This window comes from Convolutriloba macropyga, chromosome 10, assembly GCF_964194025.1.
Source record: "Convolutriloba macropyga chromosome 10, txConMacr16.3, whole genome shotgun sequence".
NCBI lineage: Eukaryota > Metazoa > Xenacoelomorpha > Acoela > Convolutidae > Convolutriloba > Convolutriloba macropyga.
Genome location: NC_134477.1, coordinates 33,158,809 through 33,184,138, shown reverse-complemented (window position 1 = coordinate 33,184,138; position 25,330 = coordinate 33,158,809). Strand labels below are relative to the sequence as shown.

The following is a 25,330-nucleotide window of genomic DNA, read 5'->3' as shown; positions in this document are numbered from 1 at the left end:
TTTGACAAATAGGTTAATCAAACACGCAAAAGTTTTTGAAGAGCACCCACTCATTGTAAAAGAGTATTAAGAAATTCCTTTTAGAAAAAAAGCAAAAAAGAATCTTTGTGTCTTGATATGTATTTTTATGCGTTGCGGTTGTAATATGAGACTTGGTATCAGAAAAAAACGATAACCGGCTTAAAGTTTGAACAATAGACGTTGTGGGCCAATGCATGACAAAAAGGCGTCATCGAAGGCGCAGACAATAGAATAATCCGGGTCACATGCAATAGGGACAACTTCAGTCAAAATTTAAATACAAAGCTATGGCGGGATAATCAGTAGCCTCTCAAATGGAGTGGCAGCTTTTTAAGCAATTGTTTGAAAAAATATATGAAAGAAAAATTAATCAAAAGTAAGACTGCGGAAGAAAAAAACTTCCCAATATTCTCGTGTTTTTTATTACAGAAGAAAGTTAGCTTGGAATTTCATTCACTGTAACAGAACAGATGCACAGTCCCAAAAAAATTTTTTAGCAAATAATGAAAGTTTGTTTGCCCTCACCTACTTCACCTTTGAGGATTAGTTGAAATCACGGGTGATATGAGGTAGAATGTTGCGAATGCAATTCCACCTTTGTCAGTCAAACTTGTCGACATAAAACCACAATAATTTCGGAACACAAAATGAATGACTCACCGTTGGGGCAATTATTTGTTGGGAGTTCGGGGTCAACCAAATCAATCAACTGGAGATCGATTGAGCACTGCCTCAACAGCGATAAACCCCTATTTATTGAACATCTCCATGTAGTCAGAAAAAAACCGCGATTGAACATTCGCGAGGAAAAACGAGGAGGAGGGGAATTGACATCAAAATGATATTCCGACGGAGGCATCTCGGCTTCAAAAAAATTTCGAAATCATTTGCGCCGTTTTTGTTTTAAATTCTTTTTCGAATAACAAGAAAGCAACCAGTGTATGCCTATGTGCGGGGAAAGCTAAAATTGATGAAAAACTTCAATAATTCAACTAGAACAAAAATTGAAAAAATTTTGAAACCTCGATCTAACAGATATTTTATGATCCCTGTAACAGACATGACAAAATGAAACAGTTTTATTCAAGTCACTTTTTACCAGATGATGCAAGTAATTGCAAACCATATTGACCTACAACTTTTACAAAATTAAGAAACAGAGAGTAAGGACAACAGCAAATATGACAATTCCTTGTACTTTCTCCAACACCGTGGAAACGCATAACTAAAAGTTCAAATGACACCGTCAAATTTTTCTGTTACTTGTGAGGATAATCCTGAGTGCTCCGGATCGTTTAAAACTTATGATTGTAATTTAATAGATCAATGCTGTGAAGCAGATAAACTGGTTACGATTGAACCCTGCACAACAACCAGACCATTGCAACGCGAGGGACGAGTACAAATTCCGGGAATTGAAAATTAGTGGGGGTGATAAAATTAGCCTTTTCTTCATACAGTATTCTTTCTTCATCAGAATAAGGAAACGTTCATAAACTGTGAACTGAAAACTGTTTTTTCCGCTCATTTATGAAGGCCTCGTCGGAACTGCGCTTATCAAAGAAGTGTTTGAGCATTGACCAACGCATCCAGCAAAAGTCTTTACTCCAATTTTGTCACTGCCTGATTGTTGTGATAAACTTATTAAATAGGGCAAAATGAAATTTATCCATTTTTGCGGTTGTGTCTAAGTGAGAAAATTGCACCTGAGAGGAACGTGCATTTGCAACTTAGAGGTTCAAATGCAAACTTTTACTTTTTAAATAAAGTCATTTGCTTCTTGATCGATCTCAATAGGGCGCCAATGTTATTGTAATGATCTTCGCAGTGTTTGCCTTTCAAATATGTTGCTTTTAATCTGATGCACTGATTTGTAGTTATTTTATAGTTTGCCTGAGTTGGTGTTCCAAAAATTGTTCTAGTCCATTGAGAACTCTTGACTTCAGCTCGTCAACGAGGAATCAACGGAAGAATTTTGATGGGTTTTAATTGCACTCCCCCTTATTAAGTAGGCTAAACTGTTACGTCCACAAGTTGCTCGTGCTATATTTCACTGAATAACGGGCTTTCTGGCCACAGAACCATAATTGGGGTCGGGAAAAGCAGTGCTCGCACTGAACCAGAATAGCTCCCAAATTTATGCAGTGTAAGCACATAAATATACCCCTGATTCTTTTACCCTAGACGAACTGGGACGGTTATCTGCTAAGATCTTGCAAGATTCTTGCGAAAAACGGTTATCTGCTAAGATCTTGTAAGAGTCTTGCAAATAACGGTTATCTGCTAAGACGCAAGATTGCAACGGTTATCTTGTAAGACACTTACAAGACCCTTACCAGATAAGCGTTTCATCTTTTTTGGTTAAAGCATCCAAAAAAGTCTGTGTTTTCCACCCTATTGGAAAACACAGCAGAGAGAAAGTTTTCAACGCGAAGAACTTTGAAACACAAATACAGGTACAAAAAAAGTATTGCTGTTTGTCAGCATGGCCAACATTTAAAATTCTTCTGCCGCTAAATTAGACAGCCTGTAAACACAAAAATTAACATTCTTGGTAACCGTAAAGACTATTTTCCCAAATATACTTACCAAACAAACAGATATGACTTCATCACATTCCGCACAAAAAAGCTGCAGATTTTTTCTTTTTGGGGTAATGTAGATCAATTCCATCTGGTGCCAAGATGTTTGTTGAAGTAGGAGTTTGTACCCATCGCAAACTAGTTTTTTGAAAAAGTTTTCCATGCCAATTTGTGGGGCGTCAAGATACACAACGATACACACATACTGCGGAACTGTGTCGATCAGAAGACATATTATGTACAAAGCATTTCTTGATCTGTTCAATACTACTGAGAATCAAGTTTTCCCAACTCATTGAACTTTCTAACCATCAGAAATTTGTTCCTCGGTAGTCTGTTGTCATGAATCAGTTATCGCGTCAACCTTTTTATTTTGTATCATTTGTTATGCTCTACAAAAGCACAAAAACTGCATCTTTTCACAAAAAGTCAATCGAACAGCAAAATTCATCACAGATTTCTTAACAATCTTTTATAAAAAAAAAGTTGAAGAAAAGTTTTAAGACTCTTTGGTTTTTTCTCGAAATCGCCAAAAGTGTTCTAAAAAATATTGCTTAGTTTCGCCCCTTCCTTTCTTGCGACTCATTTAATCAAAGTGCTTTAGTTTATTATTGTTTTAGCTTCTTTATGATGTATGTTGATGTGTAGTTTTGTCTCAGATATTTATAAGAAAAAAGAGCCAAAAAACAACTGGTACCTTTTTAGAAAACCTATAAAAAAACGAAATTGATTTATAGGATTCTAATTGGTACACATAGTTACTGAGCTCACGAACCTTGCTTGCTGAGACAATGTTTTATGTGTTATATGTTGTTTAAGCCCCTTATGGGCGTTTTGAAGTATGTTTGGGGGTCATTTTTTACGTTTTAGAAAGCTTTTTATAGCTATGTTGGTCTTGCAAGAACGTTGTTTTTCTGTCTGGAACCTTTCTGGAGCGACGGATGCCTGGCAAGAGTCTTACAAAGTCAACGGTTATCTGGTAAGAATTTTATAAGAACAACGGTTATCTGCTAAGAATCTTGCAAGATTAACGGTTATCTTGTAAGAGTCTTGTATGAGCCCTTACAAGATGATGCATAATCATACCAGAGTCTTACAAGAGTCTTGCAAGATCTTAGCAGATAACCGTCCCAATTTGACTAGGGTACTATCTGCTTTTTGGAGTAATCATATTGGAGTTCGCTGAGGGTATTTGAAGCCTGCATCGTAATATTTTTCGATTATAACGATGAAATATTGGATATGTTGATGTTGATGTTGCTCTCTGGCAACTGGGTTATGGCCCTGGAATACTGGTTTTGGAACACTGGCTCTGGCTCACTGGTCTCATTTGATACGCAGATCCTTGCCCATACCATCAACTTACCAGGGTGTCTTGTTTCTTTACTCTGGCTATTTTTCACACACCTTAACCCTCCCCTCTCGCTTCACATTTTCTTTCCCGCTGTTGCTTCGTTTTTGTTTAACTGGAGAAAGGGCTCAAGATTCTCACCACATGAACTACCCGAGACGTGCACAAATTTAGCATAAGGCACATCCAGAATCAAGTACCTCACGGAAGAAAAGGCAGGCGGAGCAGTTCACGTATACAGAGGAGCTAGGCTGGTTGAAATGTGCAATATTTTGAACTGATATATTGGCCAAAATCTGGACACCATCGTAGAAACCGCCCGCTTTAAAGATCATCGCCATTCTCCCTCCATTTTCGTTGAGCAATTCAAATACTAAACTGGAAAATTTCTTACAAAGTTTATTCCTCCACACTGGATCATAACAAAGACAATTTTCACAAGTAATAACAATTTCTTTAACAATAAACTATACAAATTGAGCATTAAGCTTTATAAATATATTGGCTCCGGCCCTTTAAAAATTTTCATAGTTTCCCATGATTTGATTAATGTTCTCATATTTCGTTTATGCTGTAACAATTCTCTGCATTTTTTATGGTAGTCACTTGTTCTCCCATACTATAAATTTTAGTTTCTTGCTTTTAAATGTCGTTTCTATCAACCTGTCAATAATGTTCTTCTCAGACCTAAGTTTTAGTCACATGTAGCTTTTCTTCCTCAAACCGACTCAGTCTCGCTCTAACCAATGCCACTGACATCTCAGAGGCGGTGGTATATGGTGAGGTTCCTGTGGTTATATCGACGTTAGTTGAAGTGGTTTGGCCTCTCGCCTAGATTATTCTTAATTGATTCGAATATCAACCTTTACCCCTCAACCACCGCTGACTCTACAATACCTGACATCTTCTTAACTAGTCAACCCGCTCACTTCAAATTCGACTATTGATGGCAAAGTGCCACCATCGCTTTCCAAGACAAAATTCAAATGTAATACAACACCACAGCACACTGGAAAGCTTCATTCTTCATTGTGCACAAAAAAAAACAGGTTAAAGATTCGTTCACACCCCGAATGCTAATACTCCAACAAATAGCCGAAAATAAGCATCATGCAGAAATTGCCCTCTGCGCTATCATGCTCTTTCCTTATCTTATGCTGTCCCGGGCCAAGAATAGCAACGATGGTTTTGTCAATAAAACCATGACCAGACGCCTTGAAATGTCGAGGCAAGGACAAATAGATTTGCTGTTTTCCAAAAGCAGGACACCTCAGCTCCGACTAACAAAGCTTCAAAGAACAACCAGATTGAAGTGCGCCACTTCAAATGCCTCATGCACCAAGGTAAAGTCTTCAGCGCTAACGGGCAGCTAGCAGAAATCATGAAGAGGGAATTTTATCTCTCAGTCAATCATAAGAATTATCCACTGTTCCATTTGTTCTCATCGAAAAGCACCCAGCTGCAAGCAAAGCCGATACTGCATTGAAACTCGATGCAAAATAACCCAATCTTCGTTATTATCTTTCAGTCTGTGGAAATATAAGCGCAGAAAAAATCCAACAAGCTGCTCTAAAAACCTATGGCAGCAATGGGCCTGCAGGCCTTGATAATGTCGAATGGCACAGTCTACATACTGCATTTGACAAATCCTACACCGAACATTGCAAAGCTATTGCAAAACGGGCATATCGAATTGCCACTGAAACTTTACTCCCGCATCATTAAGCTGCTTACAATGCCCGTCGCCTAATCCCGCTTGATAAGAACCCTGGTGTCAGACCTAAAGAATTAGAAGAAGTTTTTCGGAGAATACGACGTCGAGGTGTTGTAGCGTGTGTCATACAAGAACCGCAAATTCTAGGAGGCAATTCCCAACTCCACAGCTGTGTCTTGCGGATAGAGTATGCCATTCACAGTCTTAAAAATTGGTTCAAAGAAGATAATAAAGATGCACTACAAAATCTTTTCAACCTACTGAAACAAAATCTCGTACTTCAAAACAACTCAAAGCAGTGTCCTGCCTTCACAAACGCTCTGAATAACTCTTACCAAGAACCATCTAAGTTTTTTGTTGAGAAAGTTACAATTCTGTCTCAGGAGACGACAACTAGGGGCGACGCCTTGCTAAGGCAAAGTGCTGTGTAGCCACGTTACTGCTGATTAGTTGTGTTCAAACCAGTAGCAAATTACAGACGTGGTATGCAGAAGATAGCTCCACTGCTGGAAAACTAACGGATCTCCGAGAGTTTTTCAATCGCCTCAGTAGCAAGCCTTACGGCTAATTAGTGAACAGTTCTAAATGTGTTTTTGTGGTTAAAGAATCAAAGATGGGAGAATCGAGATTAACCTTTGGCAATGCTTTTGTCGAAATTGCCGAAGGCACAAGTGTTTTAGGCTTCGCGAGTGATGATAGCCAATCGAGCTCTAATTTTGACCTTGCTTCCTTGCTTAAATTTACATATGAGCCGTCTGCTTATCCAACAGAAGTTTTCCTACCTCAATCAAACAAAGCTTGCCTTAACTGACGCCCTGAGAACCGTGGAAAAAACTCTAAATGTGAGCCTTATGCCACCCAAAATCGGTCTCAAACCCACGGATGGGACCCTTAGAAGTTTTTACGCCCTTCATCTGCGCCTCGTTGGGTTGATAATAAATAACCCGACTGCAAGTACACCAAATAACTTTGACTTGATTGACCTCTCCAACCACCTAAACCACCATACCACTATCCAGGCTGAGCTTGAATAGAGTCTTCTTCAAGGGGATATCAAAATTGCCCGAATAAAGCGAGGAAAAACCAAGCTAGATTGTCTGAAAGAAGCATTGAATCACCAGAGAACAAACTGTCTGAACTAGCTTTACAAAAAAGCGCTTTCTAGCTGGCTAATTTTTCTGCCACTCAAATAGTATCTTTTCTGGCTAACCAAATTATAGTTTCGAAATGGCCGAGAGTTAACAAAATGACCAGTAAAAGTGGTGAAAAATTCAACATCACGCATTCCCTCTACTGTGCAAATAGCTGGTACGCTCACATTCGCCATGAGAAATTCAAAGCCACGTTCGCGAGTTTGATGAACGAGGTTTGTTATGTTGTCGAAATAGAGCAAAAACTTCAGTCGCTTCAAAGAGAATTTTCCACACAAAACCATAAGCACGGATGGCGATGCTCAACTGGACATCAAAACGAATGGACTCTGGGAAAATCGATTCTCTAGGAGTTTTTCGATGTCAAAGTTTTCAACCCCCTCGCATCATCATCATGACCGAAAACCATCAAAGATGTCACGAACAATTTAAAAAACTAAAATATGGGACCAGCATTATCGCAGTCGAAAACAGTTCTTTCAATCCTATAGTTTTTGTTGTACTAGTGGTGGTGGTAGCCCCTCCGCTCACCAAAGTCATTAAAATTCTAGCTGAAAAAAAAGCCGACGAAGCTCAGACACCATCAACTGAATCCAAACCAGTGTACGTTTTGCACACCTGTGAAACTGTCTCTTATGTCTCAGAGGATGTAGAGCCCGCAAGAAGTCATAAACATCCGCCGATTTTTCTGTGTCCAAAAATGATGAATAAAGAAGGCTGCATGGTTCATAATTCATACGCCTCTAATTCACTGTTCTCTTATTATATTCGATTAGCTGCGACTTGTTTAACTAATTTTATTATACAATACAGCTTTTCGATACAACTTAAGTCAATGACCTTCGCTTTAAGTCCATTTTGTTTATATTTTGTTCCTATGAGAAAATACTTGATTTCCTATATCTTCTAAGGCTTCATTGTTTCTCAATTTCTTTTCTTTGTATCTGCATTGCTAACTATCACATAAGTATTAGGACTAAAAATATCATATTCCAAGAACCAAGATCATCAGCATTTCTAGGAAACTCATTTTTTGACCAAAGGTTCTTGAAGTAGAACTCCTTACTAGTTGCAGCAAAAAACTTTGAGCAGACTAAAAACTCCCTGAGAACGGTATACATTTTTTAGAGGGATTGTCCTCCCGCTTTTTTTGGTTGCACTTGGAAGTACTTACACTTTATATACTGTATCATCACTAACTTCAGCTTCTGTGCTTTTTCATTGCTCTCAGTTTAAAAAAACTTTTTCCCTTTATATGTTTTACACTTTTAATTTGAATAACGTGTTTTTTTTTACCTCAAAAGGATTTCAATTGTTTCCCTTTCATATGATCTAACTCAACCGGCAAGAAGCTTTTGAATCATACATCGAAAATGAAGTATTTGCTGTACCAAAAGAAACCATATTGGCAACGATGATGATAAAAATGTTTTGACTTTAACTTCATTTTCATGACTTTTTGTTTTGAACTTTGACTTAGAATGATAAAGTTTCGAATGTGTAAATAGATAATTTTGTAGAATTGTAAATATTCTCAATTTTATTTTAAGTTTGCTTCTTGTATATAATTTGTATAGTCCATGGCAATTTTGACAATGCTAGCAATGCGGAAAAAATTTTAAAAATATTTTTAAGCTAAGTTTAATTTGTTCTCGCCCCAATTAAATCAAAGTCTTCTCGTATTAGCCTAATGGTTGGCTCATTTTTCTGAATGTGATATAATAGAGACGGTATGCTGATACACAACATTCATTGAATGACCATTCCTAGCAGCGGTGCTGTTACAATAGGTCGAAAGAAGACAGATTGAAAAAAAAACATTGAGTTTGTAGATCGAAAATTAAATTGTTCAGGTTGCGGAGTGGCCCATCAGATTTGAGCGCTCATTTATTAAACAGCATATAACGTGTTCTGATGTAATGTTTTTTCCGTGGTGATAGATTCACATCAACTACCATGGGCCGCTAAGGCAAGGCAACGGCTCTCGAAGCATGACCATAATTTGCTATTTATACTTCAGCTCGCTAATAGTGCTTAATTTCAACCGATATCAATAGTTTTATTTTCGATCTATTGTCCCAAATTTCTGTTTTGGATCTGTTATTTTTTCAATCTATTGTACGTTCAGCCTTGGCAGTTCTCTGATTAGCTTTAGAACGGTATGAAATACTCTAATAAAAGCAGCAATTGACCAAGATGGGCATTCTTGAAGGAACTAGAGATACAGATGGGAAATTGTTTTCAGTTTTTAAACGTTTAAGCGCTCAGATCTTGTTCTGGCTTCCCGTGAGGGTACTAGGACAAAACACAACCTAAGACACCCGTAGTGCAACAACATCTCCAGGTTGATTTTTCTTATAATATTTTAAAATTGTTTCTTCAAATTAAATTCAAACAATCCATTTTATCAATTTTTCTCCATATACCGCTATACTGTTTATAGGGGAAGGTTGACTCCGCGCTTCCAGCTGAAGAGAATTCCCGACTTCTCAGAAAGATGGGTCATTGGAACATTACGTACAAATTACCTGAACCCAAAGAAAAAGAAAAGCGACGTCAAACTCCTTTAAAGATGCTACCCTTGAGGATTTGACTGGAACTCTTGAACAGTAAGACCAAATAAACTACACGCTTTAACTGTAATTGCTGTTTTGATGATTACGACGCAAGCGCAAATGACATTTTGAATTACTGGAGAAAACTAATAAATGCAATCATTGACAAATTATATTCTCGCTTCATCTTTGTCCCAAAAATTATCGCTTCCACAAACAATCGTTTCAAAATAATCAAATTAGGATCTTATTTATGCTCTATATAAATTAATTATTGTTTTTCTTCATCCAATCGTTCAAATTATGTCCCCATACTTCAATAACTTCTGTAAAGATCGTAGTCTTTTCTCCTTCTATGGTAACTATTTTTTTGCTCTTTTTAACCCGCTTGTTTGAATTTTTCGCTCGTCATTTAATTATATGTTTTCATACTGCTAAAAGCCTTCATTTTTTATATCTCAAACACTTATCCCAACAGTGACACTGCTCAAAATGTTCAAACCATCATAGAGGGGGATGGGTTTGATGTTACTCATGCGCCACTTATTAGCAGGTAAAAAGTAGCGGACTCAACGCTAGGCGAGACCTCCATGAGAACTTCAAGCCGCAAATTGAAAAAGAACGAACTGAATGAAGAGCGAATTGCATTAGAACGAGATCCGCCCACTTGACTTAGCTAGTGAAAAGGGAGCATCAAGCTTGTTGAAGCAATATCACATTGACTTAACGAAAAGCGAGATTCGTGATGGCATTGCCCTTCGCTAAGGCTGGGACCCAGTGAAGATGCCATCAGTATACGCATGCAATGAAAACTTCAATGTGGCACATGCTGTCTACTATCTGAAAGGAGGATACACCCACATGATACAATGAACTAAGTGCTGTCTGCCTTGATGTTGAGCTCGAACCTCATCTTCAGCCGTTGCAAGAGGAAACCTTTGCTCCTAAATCAGAGACAACTGATTATGATGCAAGATTAGTTATCAAGGCCAACGGACTTTAGGAAGCGATGTTCAACAAAACCTAAATTGATGCGAAACTTCAAACAGCTGGCAAAAAGTTGCTCTGAAAGCAGTAACGAAGCTTACAAGTGCCATGAATCTATTGAAAAAGAAAAAATATGAACAAAGAATAACAGGTTGAGAAAGCAACATTTTGTCCGCTTGTCTTCGCATGCACTGGTGGAGTTGGCCCATGAGCTTAAAAGAAGAGAAATTATATTTATTTTGGTCCTATACATTGTACATAACTTTGTGCAATCTAAAAGAAATACCAAAACACCAGAAAGGGACCTCCTCTGGGCAATAGTCCCCCAGAGAGCGCTGAAACAACTGGCGTCAAAGCTCTCTGAGCGAAAAGAGGACAGCTACGATGATATCATATATCTAAGGACAAAAATCAGCTTTGCTCTTCGAAGGAATTCCATCCTCTGCATTGCTGGGTTAAGGACGCTTAGGCGGCGCGAAATTCTGGATACTTCAATGGGAGCTATGGTTGAAGGGATGTTGTTAATTTGAGTCATCTACTTACGTCATTAGTTGTTTGTTTTCTATTGCTGTCTGTCTTTTGTTCTACCTTCTCAGCTGATGTTTTTATATATCATTTTATCGATAGATTTAAACAATACGAAATGCTTTTTGAATACGTAGTGCTGGGAGGGCCCCGGACCAGCCAATATTCACCCAGTGTTGTGGAGGGGGCACTTCTTAATTCACTTTTTTTTTTAAAAAAAGTATGATCAAACCTTGCTCACGTAGTCATTTCGTTATGAAACTTTTTAGATGTAGATTGTGCCGATGGGTGATCCCGACCTGGATCAGTTTCTTCGAAAAGTAGACGATGTTAACAGTGCTATCAAATCTCTTGTTGATAATGACGATGGCGCCATGACGAATGCTGACAACTTAATTTTGAAGGGAAACAAAACAGAGAATTTGGCATTCAATAGCTCGCGGGTGAATAAATACGGGACTGATGATGAAGCAGGTGTATATTATCTTACAAAGTTTATTCTTTGCTTCATCTATTAAGCTCAGGTTTTAGTGAGAATCGTTTGTCAATAGCTATATACAATGGGTGAAACTGCGAAAACCTTATTAATAGCCGCACAGCGATAGCTGGGGCTAATATCGGCCTTTTCTTGGTCTTTTGTTACGACCATATGACGTCACAACCACTTCAAATCTGCTTTTTGTTCATTCGTTCATGCAATTTCAACTGAAGTGCGTGCGTGACGCCATTTTTCGCTCTTAATAGAGCGAGTTTTTTTTGTTCATTTGCGTGATTAAATTTTTGGTCACACTTGACTTACCTCACTAACAAAAATGACTTCCTCACTTTGAAATTGACTTTTATTTAATTCAAAGAGATAAGGTCCAATGGGTGTTTGTCACTCTAAATGAAGGTTATTAGAGAGCAGCTAATAGAGGCAGCAAAAACTTGTACAGATTTTTAATCAAAATTTAACATATCAGCCTTCAATGAAAATACGAAGTTTTTTTGGTCTGTCTTTTTTTACTGTTTTTTGAGACTGCAGTTCTACGAAGCAATAACAAAAAAGCAGTTCTCTCTGAACAGGTCGTGCATCTGAAGACGGATGAGTTACGAAAAGCAAAGGCCGTTTTGACAATCCTACAACAGAACGCTCGCAAAACGAGTTGGTTTTAGCAAAAAGGTCAAACCAACAATGTTAATGTCAGTAGTCTTTCACATCCGAAAAAGTTACACGAGAACGTTATGCCAGGGGAAAATCTGTGAGGTGGAAGCAGCGTCGAAACGGTATTCGAAGAACTTTAAGAGAGACTCCAGTCAATTGTGGTCTCGTCAAAGTCGCACAATATCTAAATCAGAACAACCTTTTAGCGGTATGTTACGCACTGATTTTAAAAGTGTTCCTCGTGGTGTTACTGAGGTTAATATTCGGAGTAATAAATTTGAATAATCGTTATTGTACAAGGACTTAGTTTGGATGTTTCACAGTGCGATTTTTAGCAGATATATTTTAAATGAAATTAGCTAGTAATAGCCCTTTATTGAGCGGTTCAGATGCGTAATATATCCACTATTTATTCGCTTTTCCTTTTATTTATTCGCTTTTTCCGGAGTTATTTAGCTATATAGAAGCCTGTTATGACTTAGCGTTTTATAAAGATTTCCCAGTTCGATCTTTAATTATTTTAACGAGAATTTATCAACAATAATCAATAAGAAGTTTTCAAGTTTTATCAAGTTTTCAAGAGATTGTGATCAACTGATTTTGAGGCTAGTTCTCCGGTGTTCTGGAGATCATGGGTTCCGCTGAGTTGTACCTTGAGTTGTTTTGGTTCTTCGTAAATATTTACCGATAAATATTTACTGATGTACAAGTTGGTCAATTTCCGGCTTTTGTACGTCTCTTGATGTTTGTTAAGTACATATAGAATTTCCGTATTAACACCTACTTTATCAGAATAATTACCGCACCAGGCACATAGTTTCTCATGAAATTATTTACCAAATATGCGAATTCATCGTCAGGGAACTCAGAAGGGTAAATATTGAGGCATTTAGGCACTTAATATGTTTATCAGTAAATTGTCAATCTGCGGTGTTTTAGTAAACATAAAGAAATTAGGGGTTACAGGCCTAGATGGAAATACTGGCTATATATGGCCTTGAGATCTATCTAATATGAACTAAATTATAGCACTATTTATGGATATTTATAGGAAAATCATCACGTAACTATGAGGCACGAAATAGGGGCGTGACACGGTACAACCTATATTATAAAGGAATTGGTGTTTCCTGTAATGAAACAAATTACGTATGAGGAAAAATTAAACGAGGTCCGTTTTTCTGAACAGTTTTCGGAGAAAGATAATTGTAGTGACACAATCTTCCTAAAAATGAAAAGGATAAAACAGTAGACCTTAGAAAACAATAACGAGTAACGGACAAAGGATATGACTTTTACAACAATAGGGGCGCAACTAGCGAGGCTATAGGGGTTGGCAAAAGTGCATTAAGAGAATATACCCCATAAGAAACGAACCTAAACAATTATGATGAAAAACAGATCTGTTGAAAAGTTCCTATTTAGAAGCTGAGTGATGTCGAATTCTTACTGATCAAATTTAGCTTCTCATGGAAGCACCGATTATATGCTTTCGAATTGAGGTAAAAGGAAGTGACTATGAGGATATTATTATAGGTGCCATATCTTGGAAAATAAGGAGTCAGCTTATTAAAACAACTTCTTTTTGAAATCTTACAGAAACAAATTTTTCCTGAGAATATAGCAGAGTTTCTATTAAAAATGAAGTCTTTGACATAGTGTATTTTCCGGAAGCTTTTAATCGTGGTAGAAAACAAAAAATTATTTGGCCTTAGAAATTCCAATAGTTAAAAATATTTTACATGGTTTATCTTGATAATCGTAAACTTGCCAAAGTAAAAAAAATGTCATCCTGCCTTTATGCGTTCTCACCACAGTCTAATTTCGGACCTGAGATTCTGTTTCAAACCTGCAGCTTTACTGTTCATTGAAGCAATTGCTGTTCTTTTGTTTGTCTGATCTGTTTCGATCGTGGCTTTCTTATTGTATTAATTGTATAAAAATTGCTCAAAATTCTTACAGCTGCAAAGATGTTAAGCAGTTAATTTTACGTCACTTGGGAGTACGAGAAACTTGGATTGATGATTACAATCTAAACTTTAATTTTGTGAAAAACTGCTAAAAATGAATTCTAAGTAGGCTATAAGCTTGAGGCAGAATTGAGTTATGATCTAACCGTAAATATTATTTTTATTGACGAAATTTTGCCTTTTTGATGAAAATGCAGTTGAAAAACAAAATTTGGAGCAGGAAAAGAGCCGCTGGAGAAAAAGCAGTTGATTTACAACTTTTCTTCATGAACCTGTGAAAAACGAATTTTCATCTTGTTCATAAAAGAATAATGATCGGCATTTTTACTTTTCCATTTCAATTTGTTCTGATTTTAAATTTATTCTCGGGATGATCGACCAGGAAAAGGAAACAATAATACTAAACTCTGAGAAACGATTTTCCATTCGGATTTCATCTTGATTAACTAGTCTTCTTGCAAAGTACGTGACTCTATCCTTATTTTGGTGTTTCGTTTTAGTTTGCAATATACTTTTGAAGAACTCAGGCCACTGTTAAATGAAATTTAACGCAGGCCACTGTGGCATTTTAACCATTATTTCAAATGAGATTTTGTAATTTTCATACTGATGTCTTATACACACAGAGATTATTTTTATTCACCATCTTGAAAAAGCCTTTTTGTTCCGACCCACTTTAGTGGGGGAGGAACTATATACTCAATAGGGTTTCTTTGTTCAGACAATTTTGGCCAATCGATATAATCATCGTAGAGAGTTGAGTGGTATCATTAGAAAGCCCGTTCAGCGTAGAATATGGAATTAAAAAGATTTTTTCAATTTTCGCTTTTTATAGGGAGTTAAGCTCATGGTTTTTATGGCTCTGACCAATTGTGTTTTCGTAAAAATCTTTTGGACTCCTTGAGTTTTGCTTTCATTTATACTTTTTTTTTAGCCCAATGGCTTAGCGTCCCCAATAAAAGATCCAGTTAGTTCCAGAGGAGGTGTTAATGAAACTAGATAATTCTTTCAATTGTTATCTAATGTCTGCTATCACTTTGAATATTTTTGTTTTAAGAAAATATCGGCGAATTTTTTAAATTTGCTACTATTTTATCCTTTTTCCTAACTTCGGGCGCAGTCTCAGTAAAAACAGGCGGAAACCAATTTTCTGTGAGTTATAAATTATTGTCGTTAACGGTTTTATATTCAACTTATGATTTCTTTGTTTTGATACTAAGCGCTTTCATTTTTTTTTATTTTTTGGCATAATTGCATATTTTTTCGTTTTGTTTCGTTGTCGAATTATCACATTATTGAGAGGTCCAATTCAAGGAAAGCATAGTAGAATTAATGCACAGTTTTAAGAAGGCGTATCTTGATATGTTAATTTTTTTGAATAGTTCTTGTTTTTTGGTCCTGAGATACAGTTTTCTCTTAAGTTTTTGTAGATTTTTATTTTAGCCTGTTTGTCTTTCTTCTAGTTTTTGTACGCCATATACCTGATAACGAGAGGTCTCAATTGCTTCCCCAGGTTGTTGAGCTCGACCTAATTAAAGATTTCAGTTTATAGCTGTTTGTTTTAATGACTTTAAAATTAAATTTGAAAAAAAAGTTAATTTTTTTTGCCTTCATTTTTGTTATCATGTAACTCTATCTCACTAATTAGACGTCTCAATTAATTTTGTTGATTCGAATTTTTTTGTTCTTGGTTATACGTTGTGACTGATTGCTTGGACTATTTAGCTTAGTTTCATAATAATTATTCATAATTAATCAGAATAATTACCGCACCAGGCACATAGTTTCTCATGAAATTATTTACCAAATATGCGAATTCATCGTCAGGGAACTCAGAAGGGTAAATATTGAGGCATTTAGGCACTTAATATGTTTATCAGTAAATTGTCAATCTGCGGTGTTTTTAGTAAACATAAAGAAATTAGGGGTTACAGGCCTAGATGGAAATACTGGCTATATATGGCCTTGAGATCTATCTAATATGAACTAAATTATAGCACTATTTATGGATATTTATAGGAAAATCATCACGTAACTATGAGGCACGAAATAGGGGCGTGACACGGTACAACCTATATCATAAAGGAATTGGTGTTTTCTGTAATGAAACAAATTACGTATGAGGAAAAATTAAACGAGGTCCGTTTTTCTGAACAGTTTTCGGAGAAAGATAATTGTAGTGACACAATCTTCCTAAAAATGAAAAGGATAAAACAGTAGACCTTAGAAAACAATAACGAGTAACGGACAAAGGATATGACTTTTACAACAATAGGGGCGCAACTAGCGAGGCTATAGGGATTGGCAAAAGTGCATTAAGAGAATATACCCCATAAGAAACGAACCTAAACAATTATGATGAAAAACAGATCTGTTGAAAAGTTCCTATTTAGAAGCTGAGTGATGTCGAATTCTTACTGATCAAATTTAGCTTCTCATGGAAGCACCGATTATATGCTTTCGAATTGAGGTAAAAGGAAGTGACTATGAGGATATTATTATAGGTGCCATATCTTGGAAAATAAGGAGTCAGCTTATTAAAACAACTTCTTTTTGAAATCTTACAGAAACAAATTTTTCCTGAGAATATAGCAGAGTTTCTATTAAAAATGAAGTCTTTGACATAGTGTATTTTCCGGAAGCTTTTAATCGTGGTAGAAAACAAAAAATTATTTGGCCTTAGAAATTCCAATAGTTAAAAATATTTTACATGGTTTATCTTGATAATCGTAAACTTGCCAAAGTAAAAAAAATGTCATCCTGCCTTTATGCGTTCTCACCACAGTCTAATTTCGGACCTGAGATTCTGTTTCAAACCTGCAGCTTTACTGTTCATTGAAGCAATTGCTGTTCTTTTGTTTGTCTGATCTGTTTCGATCGTGGCTTTCTTATTGTATTAATTGTATAAAAATTGCTCAAAATTCTTACAGCTGCAAAGATGTTAAGCAGTTAATTTTACGTCACTTGGGAGTACGAGAAACTTGGATTGATGATTACAATCTAAACTTTAATTTTGTGAAAAACTGCTAAAAATGAATTCTAAGTAGGCTATAAGCTTGAGGCAGAATTGAGTTATGATCTAACCGTAAATATTATTTTTATTGACGAAATTTTGCCTTTTTGGTGAAAATGCAGTTGAAAAACAAAATTTGGAGCAGGAAAAGAGCCGCTGGAGAAAAAGCAGTTGATTTACAACTTTTCTTCATGAACCTGTGAAAAACGAATTTTCATCTTGTTCATAAAAGAATAATGATCGGCATTTTTACTTTTCCATTTCAATTTGTTCTGATTTTAAATTTATTCTCGGGATGATCGACCAGGAAAAGGAACCAATAATACTAAACTCTGAGAAACGATTTTCCATTCGGATTTCATCGTGATTAACTAGTCTTCTTGCAAAGTACGTGACTCTATCCTTATTTTGGTGTTTCGTTTTAGTTTGCAATATACTTTTGAAGAACTCAGGCCACTGTTAAATGAAATTTAACGCAGGCCACTGTGGCATTTTAACCATTATTTCAAATGAGATTTTGTAATTTTCATACTGATGTCTTATACACACAGAGATTATTTTTATTCACCATCTTGAAAAAGCCTTTTTGTTCCAACCCACTTTAGTGGGGGAGGAACTATATACTCAATAGGGTTTCTTTGTTCAGACAATTTTGGCCAATCGATATAATCATCGTAGAGAGTTGAGTGGTATCATTAGAAAGCCCGTTCAGCGTAGAATATGGAATTAAAAAGATTTTTTCAATTTTCGCTTTTTATAGGGAGTTAAGCTCATGGTTTTTATGGCTCTGACCAATTGTGTTTTCGTAAAAATCTTTTGGACTCCTTGAGTTTTGCTTTCATTTATACTTTTTTTTAGCCCAATGGCTTAGCGTCCCCAATGAAAGATCCAGTTAGTTCCAGAGGAGGTGTTAATGAAACTAGATAATTCTTTCAATTGTTATCTAATGTCTGCTATCACTTTGAATATTTTTGTTTTAAGAAAATATCGGCGAATTTTTTAAATTTGCTACTATTTTATCCTTTTTCCTAACTTCGGGCGCAGTCTCAGTAAAAACAGGCGGAAACCAATTTTCTGTGAGTTATAAATTATTGTCGTTAACGGTTTTATATTCAACTTATGATTTCTTTGTTTTGATACTAAGCGCTTTCATTTTTTTTTATTTTTTGGCATAATTGCATATTTTTTCGTTTTGTTTCGTTGTCGAATTATCACATTATTGAGAGGTCCAATTCAAGGAAAGCATAGTAGAATTAATGCACAGTTTTAAGAAGGCGTATCTTGATATGTTAATTTTTTTGAATAGTTCTTGTTTTTTGGTCCTGAGATACAGTTTTCTCTTAAGTTTTTGTAGATTTTTATTTTAGCCTGTTTGTCTTTCTTCTAGTTTTTGTACGCCATATACCTGATAACGAGAGGTCTCAATTGCTTCCCCAGGTTGTTGAGCTCGACCTAATTAAAGATTTCAGTTTATAGCTGTTTGTTTTAATGACTTTAAAATTAAATTTGAAAAAAGTTAATTTTTTTTGCCTTCATTTTTGTTATCATGTAACTCTATCTCACTAATTAGACGTCTCAATTAATTTTGTTGATTCGAATTTTTTTTGTTCTTGGTTATACGTTGTGACTGATTGCTTGGACTATTTAGCTTAGTTTCATCATAATTTTTCGAGATTTCTATACTGTTCACTTTTTGGGTTTCTTTTTGTTATGTCTACGTAGTCCTTTTATAAGGAAAACTCGTTGATGTTGAGATGAAGAGAAAGTGATGATTCACAGTTCTTACAGGTAACATCATTTAATTATAGTGCCTTGAAGATTGTGATGTCGTAAAAATGTTTAAAATTTTGGCTTCTTTTCGTATTTGTTCTTTTTGTGGGGTCGTGACTTAGTCTCATTATTAACAGGCCCAATTGGCTTCCTGAAGTTTTACAACTTAATCCATTGCTTTTTATTCCTAATCCTAAGTGTGTTATGACTTTTGAAAATATTTTTCAAAAACATTTGGGTTTTTGAGCTTCGTCATTTTTTTAAATAGTTTTTCAGTCGATTTATATCTCAGTCTCCGTAAAAAGGTCACAACCCGTTTCCAGTTAACTTTAATTCAATCGTGACAACGATTTTAGCTTCACACATTTGTTTCGTGCTTCTCGGCGGTTTTTTTACTGTTACTACGAGATTTCATAAAATGTTTGAGATTTTCATATATTTGTACATAAGGTCTTTTGTTTTCTTCTAAATTTATAACATTATTCGTAAGTCCCATTGGCTTTGAAATTTTGCGCAATCGAAAATTGGATAATGACATGTCTCAATTGCTTCCTATGAAGATATAAAAAAAACATTTTAGTGTGTTCAGTTGATATCTAATGACATTAACAACTCTGAAATTAATTGTTTTAAAAAGTGGAAACGTATTTTTGAACTTCGCACCTCTTTGCTTATTTTTGTCGAGCTGTTAACCAGTCGCATTGAGGACACGTCCCATAACTTTTCTACTGATGTATAGGTTAATTTGTTGTGTTTTTGTCATTGATTTTTTTAAATTATAGACATCGAGTTTTGGTCGTAAATAGTGTTTGTTGTTTCACTTTTTATTTCGTTCTATCTAGTAGTCCTATTGTCAACAACTTTCATCGGTCCTCCAGCGTTGCACTATTGTATTCCATTGGTTATTAATTGAACGATAGGTATGTGTTTGAAAGTCTTCTATCATTTCATCATTTGGTAGCCAATTAAGTCAAGAATGTGGATGAGCGGGGTCGGAACTTTATGTGCGTACGCACATTACCGAGCCTCCTAGTTACTCTTATCTTCAATTATATTTTTTACCAATTCTCAACTAGGCTGATTGCTGATCTGGATCTTGAATACTATTACGTATAATTTGTATCGAATCGAAATGACAGAGGTAGCAACGATGGCTGACGCCACCTCAACAGCAATCCAAACTGGACTGGCAGCAAGTTACACAAAAGTCGAAATCTGGATACTGAGCCCCTTTGAAGGTGAAGTTACTGATTTTTTCTGGACATTTAGAGTGCATGTGTCAAGTTTCCTTGCTCTAGCCAGTGTCCCAGAAGCATTAAATTTATATTACTTACAACTTCCTTTATCGGGCGGAGCTCTTGCGGATTAGCCTCAACTGCTTAACAAAACCCTTGGTACATTCAATGTTGAGCCCTAATCAAACAAGTGAAAATTGATTCTCAATCTGGAAAACTGACCGAAGATTACCTCACTGATATAACGCGACTCGTAGATACTACTTTTTCCAATGCAGCTGGCGTGAATAGATCTGCTGACGTCACTGGTCGGATCCGTCATAAATTAATCATTAGAATGCCAAATTCCATCTGAAACTTTTGTTAGAGCCTGATAATAAGAACTGTGCATGTTTGTTCAAAAAGACATGCATTACAAACTGTTTTAAAAGATGAGGATGCAAAGACCAGAAGACCACTGCATCTAAAAATGTCTCGCCAGGACCATTTCAGATATCGGATGCATTGAATTCGATAGGAAGTACCAATGAGGAGCTGATTAAATCAAAGAAACGAACAAGGCGCGAAATAAATTACCGCTTTTGACAGAAATAAGAACTTCCGTGTAAACTGGGCATATAATAACAATCGGGGCAGATACGACTGTATCGGTAAACTTCGTTTTGCCAACCTAATTCAAGTTATTGAATTAATCTGTTCCGAGTTGCTATCATTGATCGAGTTCCTTCAAAATAATAGATGTAATTCGCAGATAAAATCAGTATCGAGGTGTATTCATTCAAAAAGGAAGCTGCTTACAAAAGGAAAGCTGTTTTTTGAGCTATTTGATAAAGTGTATCTATCTTCTCCGTTATGTATGTCTCCGATTATTCATAAATTTTGAAGTAAAATTTTTGTATTGGTGGCTTGGAAAGAAAGTTAAATTTTCTATTGGTTACTGCTGGTGTTGTTCCTATGGCATATCAGATCTTGTGTGTCGAAGTGCATTTTTTGCTGCTTGCATTTTAGGAAAAGTTTCGTTTATCGCCAAGCGCACCCAAAAACAAAGCAACCTCTAAAACAACGTCTTAATATGTTGACCTCTTTGGCCAGTGATTTCAACAAAGTAAGTGTTTTTACTGCGTCTGATTTGTTTTGCTTCGCTTTGCTAACTTTTTAAAATTAGATATGAGATTAATTGAAGCCAATAAATGTTTTTGTAATGTGACTTTACATTACAACAATGTGGCTTGAATATTACCACCAAATTTATTCTCCAGTAGTTTATCATATTCCATAAACTCATCAATTAGAACTTTTCTATACTGGGCTTCAGTGAAAAAGGTTTTGCTTCTTAGCATGCTCCTGAGGTATATTAGATTTCAGAGATTTAAAGGATTTCAAGTTAAGACTCAATTTTATAAATTGAATATAAGTTTGAAAAGGTAGCTGGCGTTTCTGGCTTTGTTTTTTGCAACTCGGGTTAGTTTTCAATTGAGTTAGCATTTACAAATCATTTAAGATTTACTAGAATTAATTAGTAGTTCTAGCGCGGCTTGGCACTTACTGGACAATTGTAGCAAACTTAAAATAGTATACAACGTAAATGTCAACAGTTATGGACGGCGAAATTGAACTGAGATTATTACTTAGCCTACGAAAATACTACATTTATGTTTCACAGCCCAAGTACATACTATTGTTACAGATCCTTAAGTTTAATTGCATTAAATGTAGGCATACCAGCTTGACATGGGGTTTCCAAACTGAAGGTGCTTACACCAACATTGAACAGGCCAGCTGCGTCGTTGACCACTTTAATCTCATAAAAAACGGTTTCTCTCTTGCGATACGACGTATGTACACTTTTGATTTTGTGTATTTACACTTTTGATCTCAATTTTGAAAAAAGTTTCTGACATTTATATTTTTTTTTCATTTTGCCATAGAAGAAGAGTACATCTCTGTCATCTCATGTGCACTTGGTAAGGAATTTGACGTAATTTACAAGCAAGCATATTGGTCGCCCCGAGCTCAATGTGTTGCAGTTTCTTGAGGGCTCCATGCTCACCTGACTAATAGATCGGCTGCGTGTTTTCAATTGCTCACATATAGTGCAGCAGAAGTCATTTGAAATTCTTACAGACATCGAAGCGCTGCTACCCGAGTAGTATAACGTAAGCAGAGCTGGGGGGTGTAAAAAGACGTATCTATGTATAAAGATTATGGTATAACCCAATTTCCCTCAAATCCCAAAAACGTACCTCACAGCATGATACCCAAGTTGTTCACACGAGGGGATTAGCAAGATAATCCCTTGATATTAAATTGGTAAGGTCAATTACCCTTTCCCATATTGCACTTTACTAATGTCAATTTCCAAAGACGTACCTCACAGCATGATACCCAAGCTGTTCACACGATGGGATTAGCAAGATAATCCCTTGATATTAAATTGGTAAGGTCATTGACTCCCTACCATATTACACTTTAATAATGTAAGTTTCAGAAGACGTACCTCACTGCATGACACCCAAGCTGTTCACACGAGGGGGATTAGCAACATAGTGCCTTAACAACAAATCAGTAAGGTCATTGACCCCCTATCATATTACACTTTACTAATGTTAATTTCAAAAGACGTACCTCACAGCATGACACCCAAGCTTTTCACACGAAAGGGATTAGCAGGATAATGTTTTAATATTAAATTAGATAGGATGACTTATTTACAGTTACGTACGGTTTACGAGATTTTCAAAAATGTACCTCAGGGTATGATACCCACGCTGTTCACACGAAAGGGATTAGCAAGATAATCCCTTGATATTAAATTGGTAAGGTCAATTACCCTTTCCCATATTGCACTTTACTAATGTCAATTTCCAAAGACGTAGCTCACAGTATGACGCCCAAGCTGTTCACACGAAGGGGATTAGCAAGATAGTGACTTCACAACAAATTAATAAGGTCATCGACCCCCTACCAAATTACATTTTAAAAATGTAAATTTCCAAAGATGTACCTCACAGCATGATACCCAAGCTGTTCACACAGGGGATTAGCAAAGTAATGTTCTAATTTTAAATTAGATAGGATGACTCCTTTACAATTACGTACGGCTTGCGTGCTTTTCAAAAAAGTACCTCAGAGCATGACACCCAAGCTCTTCACACGAAAGGGATTAGCAAGATAGTGCCTTAACAACAAATCAGTAAGGTCATTGACACCCAACCATGTTAGACTTTATTAATGCCAGTTTCCAGAGACGTACCTCACAGCATGACACCCAAGCTGTTCACAGGAAAGGGATTAGCATAAATCTTTTTCTACACAACTTTCATTGTCTTAAGAAAATGTTTTTTAAGATCTCATTGGCTACGAAGTTTTTTGTTCCCAATTGTTCTTTTTTATACTTAAGTTTCATTGGCTCCATATTTCGAAGTTTTTTAAGATGTTTCAATCATTTGTTTCTTTCCCCTTACTTTTTTCAGTTACCCTTATTCATCCAGACTTTCTTATTTCTTGCTTCCAGGTCCCATATTTTGCTCAATTCACCAAAAGTGACTACCAAAATTAGTAATTCTAATTACAGTAAATCTAATTCAAAATTCTAGACTGCTAATCATTTTATAATAATCTAACATAGAAAAAAGAATGTCTCTCGTAGTGTTTGATATTGAGTGCTTGGAGGGGCAAACTGTTAAGGAGTTGGGTGTTTTCAAGGATGGAATTGTATTGGGATACAGTTTCCTCCCACCAAAAGACTACGAACCTACTTTTCAAGCTAAGTGGAACACTAAAAATTTACATGGGATTAATTGGAACAGTGGAAAACTGGAATAAACTGAGTTGTCATCAATCATTCAACAACATTGTTCACCTAAAACTGAATACTTCGCAAAGGGGTTGGAGAAGTGTAATGTCCTCTTAAAATACTTGTGTAAAGATGTGGAGAATCTAGATGATCATGGTTGTCCAAAAGTTTCCAAACTTCTCAACAACTTGGATACTGACTGGGATTGTAGCAACTATCCGTATCGACACCAAAAAACCTTTCACTGCGCAGAGAAGAAAGCTTATGCGTACGGAATTTGGACTCTTGATTTTTTTGATAATGTATTTTATGTGTGATTTCTAATTGTATTTGTGATCGTTTTGTAATTAATTGTTTTTGTTTTACTACTTTTTAGATCAGAGAAAAGTCGCACTGGAAGATCAATTGCTGAGTACAGATTACATGTTTAGATAAAAATGCCAGAAATGCACGTTTAAAAATAAAAAAGATACCTCTTTTTAAATTGGGAAGCAAAAAACTAAGTTTAAAATGACACTTTTTTCATTTGTCAGTTTTTAATTTTTTTAAGGTAAAATTTTAATTATTGTTCTTGCTTATACTTAAGTTTCATTGGCTCCATATTTCGAGGTTTTTACGATATTTCAATCATTTGTTTCTTTCCCCTTACTTTATTCAGCTCCCCTTTGATAATGTCAATTTGCAAAGACGTACCTCACAGCTTGATACTCACGCTGTTCACACGGAGTGGACCAGCAAGGTAATTCCTCAATAACAAACTAGGTAGGTCATTGACCCCTTCCCACATTACACTTTACTAGTGTCAATTTCCCAAGACGTACTTCACAGCATGATGCCTAAGCTGTTTACGTGAAGGGGATTAGCAAGATAGAGCCTTAACAACAAATTAGTTAGGTCATTCACGTTTTCTCATATTGCATTTTACAAATGTCAATTTACAAAGACGTACCTCACCGCATGATGTCCAAGCTGTTCACACGAAATGGATTAGCAAGATAATCCCTCAATAACACATTCCAATTCTTAAGGGAAAAAGACACACCTATCCTCAAACATACACATTTATTGGCAACAAACACTCAATTCTTGACACGAAACATCCAATTATTGCCAAAAATAACAAAATATTGAAAAAAAATACCAAATTCGTACCAAAAGAACCAATTCTAGCCCGAAAATACCCGTTTCTAGTCCAGAAATACACCATTTTTAGCAAAAAATACACAATTCCTATGTTAACAAAAATTCGCAGTTCCTGCCAAAAAGAACCCAGGTCTAGCAAAAACTGCGCAGTAATTGCCAAATGAACACTCAAATCTTCCCGAAAAATACCCATTTTCACCACAAAGTGCAGATATCTTGTCAAAGAACAACCAAACTCCAATCAATTTATTAGAATTTTAAAAAAATACCCAAATAGTAAACGAAATAACAAAGTTTCGTCAAATATTTATCCAAAACATATCATAAATGAGACAATCTTGCCATCATCTGTATTTATCAAATTTCTTCCCAA

At 35.9% G+C, this 25,330-nt stretch overlaps 1 protein-coding gene across 4 annotated transcripts in view; it reads left to right on the top strand.

Annotated features, from left to right (window-relative positions):
* Window positions 1–1,647: 1,647 nt before the first annotated feature.
* LOC142347884 (tetratricopeptide repeat protein 12-like) overlaps window positions 1,648–25,330 on the top strand; it is a 36,211-nt gene continuing 12,528 nt past the window's right edge. Inside the window, exons 1-2 of one of the 4 annotated variants that reach the window (XM_075399035.1) lie at window positions 1,648–1,673; window positions 11,156–11,360. In XM_075399035.1, the coding sequence (XP_075255150.1) occupies window positions 11,171–11,360 (190 nt within the window). In that variant the 5' untranslated portion in view covers window positions 1,648–1,673; window positions 11,156–11,170. Of the gene's footprint in view, window positions 1,674–11,155; window positions 11,361–11,951; window positions 12,239–19,727; window positions 20,022–25,330 lie in introns of those variants that run through there. The other 3 variants (XM_075399036.1, XM_075399038.1, XM_075399037.1) reach the window with 3 other exon arrangements.